We start from the raw sequence: 12,949 nt of genomic DNA, 5'->3' as shown, positions 1-12,949 counted from the left end.
GAATGAGACCACCCTCCTCTACCATAGAGCTAGGACAGCAGCTAAGCATTTTCTGCCTCCTCAGGAGACACATCTCCTCCACCCAGGGTGTGAGAAGGTGGCCCAGCACACAGACAGTGCCTATTGGACTCAACTAAGGCAGAAGTCCTTACACAACATATCCCCAATATCTGCATTTATGGACCATAGTTGAAGGTTTGGGATTTTATTCCGTTTATATTAAGAGTTTGGAATGTTATGCTGATGAACCAGGGACATAATTATGGGAATATTTATGCTACATGAGCTATATATTACGTACACAAAATACACTCAATGGGAGCTGTATGAGTTTTATCTGGTTACACATTCCTTTGATTCTCATTGCAGAGTACAGATTTTTAGCAAGGCTGTGGCTCCAATAAACCTCTGAAAAACTTAAAACTGGGTTTCTAAATAGGAAAAGCTTTTGTACAATCAGAGCAGAGGGGCTTGGGAGCAGGAGGAGCATTAGGTATGTCATCTTCCTGTGAAGCACAGCAAATAGGAAGAAAACAAAAGCCCACGGCTCCCTTCCTGCTCTGACACATGGCAGTCATTCCCCACACTGATGAGTGCTCTGCCGGAGCAAGGAGCAGGCCCCTAGCAAAGGAGAACTGAAAGTCCACTCAGAATCTCCCATCTTATCTTCCTGCTGTAGTTCAGAGGAAAAAGGCCAACGCACAGCATAAAGAAGGAACTGTGAAAAGAGATACCAAGCACATTCGCAGATGAACTCAGCCCTATCCTTGCTGCAGTACTGGTGCTTTTTCTGTCACTCTTCAGGCCCACACCAAATAGCAAATGGAGGAAGACTGAACAAACAGTGCTCCTACAGCAGGTGACAGTTCTCCATCCTCCACACATCTACACCCATCTGGTTTCAAGCAAGCCACTGAAGCCTGGCAGGCCACAGCCATGCTCTGGAAGTTGCACCTCCCTGTAATGAGGAATAAAATATCTTGTTCAGCAAATTAGCAGGTATGTTTATGAACTGGTTCCTTATTTGCATGGCAAAAGTGCATAGCCAGTGGTGGTGACTGTGTTGAAAAACAGTGATTTGTAGCTGAGAATTTGCTCTATTAAGCAGTGTTATTGTGCTCCTCACATCTGTAGTTTCCATGGAAATATGAGACATTACCTTCAGAGCTACCTATGTATAATTACTCCTGTGTGTCTAGCACGGCTGTGCCCTTTCTTGTTAGAATGGCCCTCCTTGGGACTCACCTAAATTCTTGTTATACGTCTGACTTGTACCACATCACTACCAGGGGTCCGTTAACCACCTGTAATTGCTGACAGCAGCCCAGCTTCTTCAAGGCGAGAGTGAAGGAAGGTGGAGGCAGCGACTCAGCTGTGCTGCTCGCGGGCTGCTGCCGCCACTGCACAGCTCTCAGTGTAACTCAGAGCGCGCGGGCCAGGAGCGCCAGCTTGGAGCGCTGCCTGGATGCTGTAGTACTCACAGAAACTTACGTAAGAGCTCAGGCGAGCAGCGTCTGCTTCAGCAAGCACAGCAATTCACAGAAACAGAACACCAGGGGAAAGGACTGACAGCTCAAACGTCTTCAGGAAACAAGCAGCCGCCCTGTGAAATAACAGCACCGTATTGCGCTTGGGTCGGGAGGGATCTTAAAGACCAGCGATGTCCAACCTCCGCCGGGCTCCGCTGCTCAGCAACACCTCACAACTGCAATCCGAGGGCACTGTGCCGGCAGCGGTCACGCACCGCCTCCCGCGGCTCCGCCAGCCTCCTCGGACCGGGAACGGCGGCCCGGACAGCGTCTCCCTCCCGGTCCTTCCTGGCGGCTCGACTCGCAGGAGAATCCGGCGGACAAGCCGGACGAAGCCGCCCTACGGAAAAGCTGAGCGTTGCCGCTGAGCGTTGCCGCCCAGCGCTGCTGCTTCCCGCGCTGCGCCTGCCGGGAAACATAGTTCTACCCTCCCCTGTGAGCGCGCGGCTCCATTTTCTGCTCGCGCGGCGAGCGCCGCGCATGCGCACCCTCCCCATTCCCCCTTCCCCACCCCTCTGCGCGCGTTCCCGCCCCTCCGGTATCCCGGGCGGCGCTGTCACCGCCGCGCCCTCCCCTCCTTCCCGCCTGGCGCCGATTGGCCGAGCGGCCGCGGGGCGGGCCACGAGGGAGCACGCGATTGGCCGGCGCGGCTGCCAGCGGCCTCGGGGACGATCGATGCGCCCGCCCGCTGAGAGGCGGGATGCCGCGCCGCCCTCCGCGCCCCGCGCCGGGCCGGGCCCCGCCCCCGGAGCGAGGCGGCGGCGCCGCGTGGTTCCCGGCGCCCCCGCGGCGGGCGACCGGAGCCGCTGCTCGGCCCGCCCCCCCCCAATGCACCCCGCTCCCCTCCGGCCCCGCGTACCCGCAGTGCCCCGGCGGGGCCGCCCTCCTCCGCAGCCTCCGCCTCCTCCTTCCCCCCCCCTCCCCCCCTTTACCCCTCCGAACGTGAGTAAGGGGCGGAGGAGGAGGAGGGCCGAGGAGCGCGGGGCGGTGCCGGGCCCCGCCGCGGTTCCGGGCGGGGGAGGGGAGCGTGCGCGCGCGGTGTGCGCCCGCGTCCGTGTGTCCGTCCGTCCGTGTGTGTACACAGCGCGGGGAGGGCCGCGCATGCGCTGTGTGTGGCGGGGCTGAGTGTTTCCCAAGTGTTTGAAACTGGGATTCGGCTCCTGCGGCTCCTCCACGTTGGATCGAGCGCGGCGGGGAGGCTGCGGCCGGGCAGCGGAGCGGGGCCGGGCCGGGCCGGCCGTGACAGCGCCCGGCGGGGCACATTCTGCTGGCGGCGTGTTTCGGAGGGGCTGGCCCGAGCCCCCTCCCTCCCTCCTCCTCCTCCCCCCCCCTCTCCGCACGCACAAATCCCGCTGATTGTTCCTACCACCTCCTCCGTGAGTTCCCCGCCGCGACAGCCATTCAGTCAGCTGCTCGGGCTGTAGGGACCGGCGGGGGCCGTGCCTGGCAGCGGGCTCCCATGTAGCTGCCGGGGGAACGGGGCACGGACAGCGGCGGAGAGAGGCGTGGGGAAGGAGGAGAAGGAGAAGGAGGAGGGTTTTTGTTTTTTGTGTGTTTTTTTTTTCCCTCCCCCCCCTTTTTTATTTTTTATTTTTTATTTTTTTTCTCCTTCCCTCCTCTTCGCCGGATAAAAATGTTGAGTCCCGCAAACGGAGAGCAGCTGCACCTCGTGAACTACGTGGAGGATTATCTGGACTCCATCGAGTCTCTGCCCTTCGATCTGCAGAGAAATGTCTCCTTGATGAGGGAAATCGACGCCAAATACCAAGGTAGAGCGCTCGCCCTGCGTGCGTGTGTGCGGTGCGGGGCTGGGGCTGGGGGAGGGTGTCTGTGCCTTTCTTCTCCCCGGAGCCGGGGCTCGGCTGTGCGTGCCCCCAGCACCGCGGGGACGGCAGTCGTGTGCCGGGGGGGGCCGAGCCGCAGCGCTGCCTCTTGTCACGGGGCGGAACAAAAGGTCCCCAGCTCCTCGTACGGAGCGAGGACTCCGCTTCGCCGTGCGAATCGCCGGCCGAGAAGGCGGGGGCAGGGAGCGGGGCACAAAGCGGGGCGGGGGGGGGGGTTAGGCTTCGCGGGGAGGCTTCAGGGGGTACGGAGGAAAGTGGCGTGCGGACGGCGAGGGAGAGATTACGGCGCAACATAGAGGAATGTACAGTATTCATGATGGCTGGAGTAGGGGAGAGAGGCGGCTCGTGGGGGGGCAGGCGGGCGGACGGGAGCGGAGGGGGTTAGGCAGGGCGGGGGGCAGGGTGTGCTTTCTTCGCTGCGCCCGGTGAGGCGGGGAGGCTGGGGCCGTGCTGTGTGTGTGTGTGTGTATACACGGGGGGGGGGAGGGGGGTCGCGCTCACGGATGTGCCCAGCTCCGGGGTACCTCCTTCCTTCCCTTTGGGGCACGCTGCGCCCCTGCCCCACGGGCGGAGGGAGGGCCGGGCCGGGCCGGGGGCAGCTTTGTCACTCGCTCGCCGGTGTCCGCGGGGATGGGGGGAGGGGAGGGCCGTAAACGGCAGCGCTGACAGCCGGGGCCGGGGCACGGGGTGGGGAGCGCCCCGCTCCTCCTTCAGCCCCCGCGACCCCCTGCCCGCGGCTCCCGGGCCGGTGGGGAACGAGCCGTGCAGTTGCCCGGCGGGCATCTCGCCTAGGCGGCCCCTCGGGAGGAAAAGGGTCGCGGGGGCAACTTCCGCGGGGGCAGGGCAGCGGGTAGCGGGCGGGGACACGGCGGCGGCGGAGCCGGGCGGTCGGCGCGGTTGCGCCGCGCTCCTAGACCGCGCGGCCAGCGGATGCCTCCGCGCTGTGGTGGGGTTTTGGCGTCGGCGTGGCTTTTATAACCACCCCTCGTTAGCATTAGCGCCGCTCTCCCCGCCCCCACGCGTGTTGATTGGTAGGCGCCTTCCTTTCGGGCCGGCCTCGGCCCGCCTCTTATCGCTGGTTGGGCCGTCGGGTGGGTTGTCCCGCCTTTCGCCACGCCCCCTCGTGACGTTTCGAGAAGCAACTTTTCTGTGGCGTTGATTTGAATATCTCGACCTGCCCCGGCCGCTGGGCCGCGATTGGCTGCGGCGCCAGCAGCGGGCAGGCCAACCTTGGGCGTCCGGAGGCCGGCGGCGTCGCGGGAGTGGGGAAGAGGCTCGGCCCCGCCTCCTCCCGCTCGTGAGTGGCGCGGCGGCACTGAGGGGCGGGCGCGTGGGTAGCTTCGCGCGCTGCGATTGGCTCTGTGCTTCGGCTCTTCTCGCTTCCGATTGGGCGCGGCGCGCCAGCAGGGGCGGGCTTTCCGCGTCGCCCCTTCCGATAGGCGGAAGGGTGAGGGGGAAGGGCCGCCTCCGCTCCTCTCCGCGCCCCTCCTCCCCCTCTTTCCCTGCTCGGGCGGTCGCGCTGCGAACCGGGGAACCGCCGCCGCTTTCCTGCCGGAGAACAATAGCTGCTCCGTCACGTCCGGGGTGTGGCCGGGGCCGCCGCTGGGAACGGCTCGGCGAGCCGCGGCCGCTGGGCTCCGCCGCGTCCCGACTCAATGAGGTCGGGAGGGCTGCGGCGTTAGCTGGGGCAGAGCTCCTCGTTTGAGCTATCGGAGGTGCTCATTGGTTTTATTTCTTCTTTGCAGAGATTCTGAAGGACCTGGATGACTACTATGAAAAATTTAAACGAGAGAGCGATGCCGTGCAGAAGAGGAGAATGCTGCACTGCATCCAGAGGGCGTTGATTCGGAGTCAGGAGCTGGGAGATGAGAAGATCCAAATCGTCAGTCAGATGGTGGAGCTCGTCGAGAACAGATCCAGGCAAGTGGACGGCCACGTGGAGCTGTTTGAGACTTGCCAAGAGACCAACGACAGCACCGGAAACAGTGGGAAGGCCAGCCAGGATAAGTCAAAGAACGAGACAATCGCTCAGTCCGAAAAGCCCAACAACAAGAGGTCAAGGAGGCAAAGAAATAATGAGAATCGAGAAAATGCTTCAAATAATCACGACCACGACGACATCACTTCGGGAACTCCGAAGGAGAAGAAGGCGAAGACATCCAAGAAGAAGAAACGATCCAAGGCTAAAGCAGAGCGGGAAGCTTCTCCCCCAGACCTGCCCATTGATCCTAATGAGCCGACATACTGCTTATGCAACCAAGTCTCTTATGGAGAAATGATAGGATGTGACAACGATGAGTGCCCCATTGAGTGGTTTCACTTTTCGTGTGTGGGACTCAATCATAAACCGAAGGGCAAATGGTACTGCCCCAAATGCAGAGGAGAAAATGAGAAAACTATGGACAAGGCGTTGGAGAAGTCTAAAAAAGAAAGGGCCTACAACAGGTAGTTTCTAGACTTTCTGTGGAAAAGAAAAAGAAAACCACCAAACCAGTGTATTTATTGTCAGCATCACCTTTGTTGAGGTGAACGGATTGTAAGATGTATATTTTTAAAGGAGGTTTAAAATGGAACCATTCCTGTTACAGGGACGGCAATAAGAGCAGTTTTGTTTTTCATTTGGGATGCTGTAACAAGAATATGGTCTGTGGACCAATGTATTCCAAAAGTAAAGTTATAAGAGTTTAAACTAAATACCCATGTGGGTCTTAAAAGATTAATTAATGGGGTTTTTTTTGTTTTTCTTTTCCCCCCTGGTGCTCACAGTGCACCAACCATTGAAATGTTGACGACAGATATTTCCAAAATGTAATTTCTTTTTCCTTACGGAAGAATGTTATTTATATTTGAGCCAAGCTGTTAAAATAGTTTAGCCCTCTGGTTGTATCTGAATAAAGCTGCGATATATTACAAATGTCACTTCTTCTGGTGATGGGCAGCACGAGGTCAAACCGAGGGAGGGTAGAATTTGGTTCCTGCTACGAAGTGCTGGCATGACAGCTCGACGGCAAATGTTTTAACAGGCTCAGAGGATTATTTAAAAGGAAAGCTAATGGTTAAATTTTACACGACAAATATTTTATATTCGGGCCGAGTACCACAAGAGCAATTTTAAAATGATTGAGTATGTTTTATATTTAACCAGGAAGTGGTTTAGTAATGACTTAACATAAATGAAGCTTTATACTGTCACCGATAGTAGCGTAGCAATCCTTAATTTGTTTAAGTTGTATAAATGTACATTTTTAAGTGGAATTGCACTTACTGTATTATACTTGGAAATGCAGCCAAATGCCATTGTGTAACCAATGCGTATTTGCTGCTGTATGTATGAAAATTGTACAGCTGTGATATTAAGAAATAAATGAAACGACTTTGACAGTTTGCTTCTTAGCAATCACGCTCAACGATCATTCCAAGAGTTTATTATAAAAATTATAATTTCTCTTTAACCTTAGCAGCTCCAGCAAGCTGCTGCTAGGAAACCTGATGCTGTTGTAGTGGTAACCGAATTACAGCTCTGATAATCAATCTTTACAGACTTAACAAGAGCGTAGGAGAGTCAAAGCAGCTCTTAACCTTCTGCCCAGCTACTCTTTTTTTTTTTTTGTGCTGGCTGTTGCTCCCAGACCTGGCCATTTATCTGAAAATCAATTGCATAGAGCTGGTTTTGCTCAGTTGTTTCCGTGCCTTTACACGGTGGATGTAAATTACGCCGTGCTTGTTATTGGCAGAAAGTTCTTTTGCCTTACAGCGTTGTGTCACAGCTGCGCCAGGGCACGTCTTTTTATTTTTCGTGGTCACCCCCTATGAAAACCCATTAGGTGTAGTACAGGTGTGCTGCCGTGGGATGGGTGCCCAGAGCCGTGCCGCAGCTTTGCGGCGAAGCCGTCATGCCGTTTCCTCCACGCGTGATCTCGTCTCTTCGTCCCCCTGCGGGCAGCGGCTGTAAGTGCAGAAGGGGCCGGCGGTGAAAAGTGAAAAGTCGCCGGGCAGCAAACGCGGACGGAGAGGCTGTGATATCCACCCGTTCAGAATGCAGCTGTGTAAGAGTACGAGGGGCTGGGCTTGGCATTTTGGCGACACGGGGCTCTCTTAAAAATCCGTAATTGTTCTGCTTCCTGGATGCTGGAACCACAATGCCGAAGTGATTTTTTTTTTCCCCTATGTATTGGAGCAGACCTTCCTATTGGAAGCGGGAGAAACGGTTTGGGATGCAGGCAGACATAAGGCATTTGAAGAGGCGGAGTGTTTCCTAAAGATGTTCCGAAAAGACAGCGCCAGTTCACCTTGTGTGTATGCTCCCCGCAGGCAGACACGGGGATGAGCAGTACTCACGATGTACTTCTGACTAGGAACGCTAGGGGTGTGCGCACACATAGGCGGTGCAGGTCTCTGCAGGCTGTCAGATTACACCTTTGCCTGGGTCAGGCGGCCACTCAGCCCATCTCCTGTTCCCAACGTGCTTTAGGGTTGCTGTTATCTGCTGCTAACCTTCTCCTTTTCCATCTCCACAACTGACCCTATTAAAGGTTGCATTTGTTTTGCTGCTTGATCCTGATGGTCGGCAGGGCCCAAGCTGTGCCATTTGAAGGTCTGGTTTCAGTCTGTGAGCACAGTCCCTTACTATAGTTCAATTCGGGGTCTCTGCTCTCAGTAGCCGTTTCTCACTGTGACTGCCAGCAAAAGGCTCGAGTGGGAGGGATGCTCGCTTCTAGGAACTGAGCTGAGGCTTCTGACTCAGCTGCTGAGTATTACAGCGTTAATTTATAACAGATAAAATTCAGCAGCTGTTTCTTGAAGAGGAAGTCATAGCAATAGGAATCCTAAACTTCATCAACTTTTCGTTGAAAGCATTGAGGCAGCTGTACCCACTGCTGAGCTGGATAGATGTCCCAGGGAAGCCCAGATACTGTTACTGGTGATAAAATCCTTCTGACTAATGAAAACCACAGCTTCAACACTTGAGCAGAGGGAGCTGGCAGCAGACCTCACACTTGAGTCGTCCCCATCCTCAAGCAGCAGATTCATTCTGCGGGAGGGCTGGTGCTGAAGACACTTGTCAGAAGGTGAAGGAGGGCAGGCAGGGAGTGCTTCAAGCACAGTGGCAGCTGCACAATGCCCCTAGTGGGACAGATAGAGGCTCCCTAAAGCTGAAATGAGGCAGAGCAACGAGTTGCTTCCAACCATTCTGTCACCTGAAAGCATCCCATTTAAGCACAACTACTGTCTCCATTAAGCAGTGGCAACCTTGGCCATGCATATCATTAGGTTTAAGTAGGTTTCTCACTAATTAAGCACAGTTGCTGATTATCTGTGTCCGCATACAGAATAAATGCAGTTGAATCAGACTGCTCCACTGGTTTTACTTTTCATAGAGTATTTTCACTTAATCTTTTAAAGTTGTAATAGACACGCAAAATCTTTGTATGGGAACTGTTGAATCATGGCCTGAGCCACTCATTGATCAGCTGAGGAAGCACAGGCGAAGGCAATTCACCTGTGTGACTAGAAGGGGTGGAGTCTGACTCCACCTCTCCTAGACCCCATTTAAGGGCTGACCACCACTAGGGAAGGATCTCTTGCTGGAGACCCCTCCTTTGGAGTTTCCTATTGTGAGCCTAAGACACCAGTGAGGGTTTTTCCCTTTATTTTGATTGTCTCTTTTCCATCACAATAATCTAACTATACCATCTATAAAATATCTTGGCTATAATACCATCTGGTATTATTCACTGTGCTAACCTCACACCTTACAATCTTGTAGATGCTATGCAATATGGAAAAGTTCACAGTAGCGAGAGTGTTTCAAAGCAAATGTGAACATTACTGGGGTCCGTTCTGTTGCTTGAGTTAGACTTACCTGCTTCATAACCAATTCAGTCTCTAGAGGACATGCTCTTTGTGCTGGCAGGTTGGCCATTTCTGACTGATGAGCCCCTGTAGCTTTTACCAAAAGAGGTAAGCATTTCCTGCATTCGACATGACGTCAAAACTAAGTGAGCTCATAATGCTGCACGTGGCTTCTTATTTTCCCACGTGTTGCTGAAGTGCCAGATCTAGCAAGCAAAATTAATGGTACGATAGATGAAGTATCTCTATGAAGCACAGAAAGGCGGGACTGAGACTTTTCTCATCAGCTCAGAGTGGGTAGATCACTTTTCATGGTAAGCATTCATTGGTGGTGGTAGTCAAAAAAAGCTGATGTACCCGTTGGAACCAGATGAACTGAGTTGGTGGCTCCAGAGCAGGAGGGCTTCTGCTTCTTGGTGGACATCACATTGTTCCTTCAGCCTATGTCTGTGGTCACCCTGTAGGCACCTTTGCAGGACCTTACTGAAGCTTTGCTGGAAGAAGTGTTGCTTTTAATTTCAACAGCTGACTTTAATAATTCAACCTTCATATTCTGCCATCAGCTGAGGCTGAAGGCTTGAGGGCAACCCACAGAGCTGTAGGAGATGCAGGTGCCGCTGTCTTCATGCTGGTGTGATGTTTGCTCTCTACAGGGACACTGGATGAGCTAGGCCTGAACCTCTGCACCTCGCTCCTGGTTTGGGAAAGGGATTGTGATACAAAGACAGCTGCGTTTGGCTTGTAAGGCCCTAAAAGGTAACACATCTAGGGCTGTTAACTCAGCATACGTAAACTCACATACATAGATGTATATACATGCTTAAAATAAACTTGGATCTTTCAAACGTGGAACTTGTTGGAGACAGACGGAGTCATTTCTTGTGCTCTCACTTTGTAGGAGAATTAATGCACTTTAACTAACTGTCGTCCCTCTAGTGCTATACATCCTGCACTCCCACATCATGTACTTCAGTGATTCAATTTTTTTTCAAAATAAATCAAACTTGCAAAAAAAAAATCTTTTTGGGGATAAGGATGAGAAACCCAAGTGAACTGTGCATAAGTGATCTACCTGCGTACGGAAAGGAATGTTCTGCTGTGTTAATTATTAGATATACATCAGAGGACTTCACCTTCTGCTGGCCTCCTCCCTTCTTGAGATTTGCACAGTCTCATCTGAAATAAAATGCTCCATTCTCGTAATAACTTCCTCAGTTTTATAACTCTGGGAACAGACAATATATTGAGAGCCATATCAGTAAAAGATGAGCTGTTAGATGCGTGTTCCACATGGTGATTTTATTCAACAACTAAAAGATTAAGAGCAACCCTTTCAGAAAGGTCCTTTGAGTTCTAATGCTTCAGTTTGTAGGTGCCCCCTGAGGACACAGACATTGGAAGGAAATGAATGCAGCATGCCTTGAACTTTAATCAATTCTAATCTGTGGTCACAATTACTTAAAAACTTTGATCATGATGATATCATTTTGGCATACTGTCACCACAGGACTGAAATATGATTGTTTGGATGCACTGATTTCCATGCTCTATCAGGATTTGATTTATTTTGTAATTTGTCTCAGCTTTTTATCTGCTGATCCTATTTTGCTTGGACTGGAGACAGCTTCAAGAAAACAAAAGTAGTATTTCTTAAATTGGAGTGACTGATACTACTCTTAGTCTTTGTCATGCATATACATGCACGTATATACCTAGGGATATAGAAGATCTCATAAGAACTCTGTTGTGCTGAGCCTTTGGAAACAGCACAAAGAAACCTTTAAGGGAAATGATGGCCTTGTGAGGAGCAGATGTCAGAGCACAACAGTGAATTAAACAGCTGGACTTCTGTATTAGAAGTAATTCTTTCTGGGCTATAAAATATTTAAAGCTAATATTTATAGCTAAACAGGTTCAAGAGAAATAGAGCATCACATGTCCTGAAAAGATAAATACAAAGCATGTGACGCTTTTGCACTTCTGCTGGGTTTTGATGAAAGGTCTGGGGGCTATTATCTGCAGAGACAGCAGCAACATCCTGCAAAGCCAGAGCTACGTCAAGTTGAAGAACTGCTACAGGTGGATTGCCAAGGTGTTGTATCATCACAGACTGTATTTAACAGGACATGTTGCTGACTGGGTGATACCACCCATGTCTGCAGAGCTGTCCAGGGAAGCTGCAGAACCTTGTCTTCATAAGCCAGAAGCAAGACAGGGATATATTCAGTGTGTCAGAGCAGAAGCATGTGATATTATGTTTGACTTTAACCCACTGTGAAACCAAATCCAAGTGAGTTTCTCCAAAAAAACCCCTGAATGTTAACTTCCGTGAGAAAACTAGTAGTGTTTTTTTCACACAGAGGATAGAAACATTCTGCACTTATTTTCAGGCGAAGGAAGTAACAGTAACTACAGAGCCACTTTTTCTTGATCATTGTTGCTGGAACTCTGAGCGGTTTCAGGGATCAGGTCTTTGCTACAGGTGCAAAGAACTGGGATTCCCAGCAGCCAGCCACCTGAAGGGAACTGCCCTTCATGGGGATATGGGCAGTCATCAAATCTTAGGTGAACAGGCATGATCAAGGTGACTACATGACAGAGGTGGAAGGACTGCACGTAGGCTATGCTAGGTGTGCAGATGTCTGCTTGATTGTAGCATGGTCTGGAAAATGTTGTAACATACAATCATATTTTTAAAAATCCCACAGGACAGTCTGGGGATCTACGCGTAGGTCAGCTGTGTTTTACTGCCTTGGAAAATAATGGAGCAAATTTCCCAAGCACGCGAAGGATGTGGAGCTGTTGGAGCAGGTACAGAGGAGGGCCATGAAGGTGATCACATGTCTGGAGCAGCTCTCCTATGAAGACAGGCTAAGAGAAGTGCGCTTCTGTAGCTGTGAGAAGAGAATGCTTCAGGGAGACCTTATAGAGGCCTTCCTGTGCCTAAACGAGGCCCACAGGAAGATGGGGAGGGACCCTATCAGAATGTGTATGGTACGGCAACGGACAATGTTTTAAACTAAGAGGACAGGTTTACTTATAAGGAAGGAATTCTTTACTCAGATGCCCTATCCCTGGAGGTGTTCAAGGCCAGGTTGGATGTGGCCCTGGGCAGCTTGATCTGGTGGAAAATGTCCCTGTCCATGGCAGGAGGGTTGGACCAGGTCATCCTTGAAGTCCTTCCAACCCCAATCATTCTTTGATTCTATGACTCTGTATCATTATGTGCACACTCAATGTCCTGGAACCTTGAAATTAAAGTATCACTGAACACATTGTGTGCCCAAACATTTTTGAGAAGTGAGTGGGGGTCCTACATGACATTGATCAACAGTAGTCAGGTTTGGGAGTGTTTTGGGAGATGTTCCTCTATGTCGGGCTGCTGGACGTGTGTTTTTGTTGCTGTTGTTATTACAGCACTGTTTCTGCAACTTCTGAATGTATTTAGCCCCAGACAAGATCATCCAGCTCTCTTGCATATATTTGAAGTCTTCTGTAAGAAGCAGGAATGAAGATGAACGCAAATGAGCCCAAGGGCAAGGCACTGCTATAAGACAGTTGGAATTGGGACTATACTGCCATTTACATGCATAAGCACAATTCTCACTGCTTTCATATCTTACACCTCTGATTATCTTACAGGCATTTTAGCACCCAGTCCATACCATCCTTCCTATCCTTCATGCCCATTTCTGACTGATGAGCCCCTACAGCTTTTACCAA

At 51.8% G+C, this 12,949-nt stretch overlaps 1 protein-coding gene across 1 annotated transcript; it reads left to right on the top strand.

Moving 5' to 3' along the window:
- The first annotated feature begins 3,100 nt into the window (after positions 1–3,100).
- On the top strand, positions 3,101–6,287 carry ING1 (inhibitor of growth family member 1). The gene is made up of 2 exons (XM_065740992.1): positions 3,101–3,298; positions 5,119–6,287. Exons 1-2 carry the CDS (start codon positions 3,163–3,165, stop codon positions 5,820–5,822), a joined length of 840 nt encoding a protein of 279 aa, XP_065597064.1. The 5' UTR covers positions 3,101–3,162; the 3' UTR covers positions 5,823–6,287.
- Positions 6,288–12,949: the final 6,662 nt, after the last annotated feature.

Source organism: Cyrtonyx montezumae, unplaced genomic scaffold (assembly GCF_038088225.1).
Source record: "Cyrtonyx montezumae isolate F1298 unplaced genomic scaffold, pur_monq_1.0 scaffold_3, whole genome shotgun sequence".
In the NCBI taxonomy this organism is placed as follows: Eukaryota; Metazoa; Chordata; class Aves; order Galliformes; family Odontophoridae; genus Cyrtonyx; species Cyrtonyx montezumae.
Note: the sequence above shows the minus strand (reverse complement) of the source record. Positions and strands in the feature narration are given on the sequence as shown.

Bases quoted from the DNA above. Each gene is read 5' to 3' on its own strand.
- ING1 (XM_065740992.1), top strand. From the start codon at position 3,163: ATGTTGAGTCCCGCAAACGGAGAGCAGCTGCACCTCGTGAACTACGTG. The intron at 3,299-5,118 runs GTAGAGCGCTCG...TCTTCTTTGCAG, and splicing joins AATCGACGCCAAATACCAAG to AGATTCTGAAGGACCTGGAT.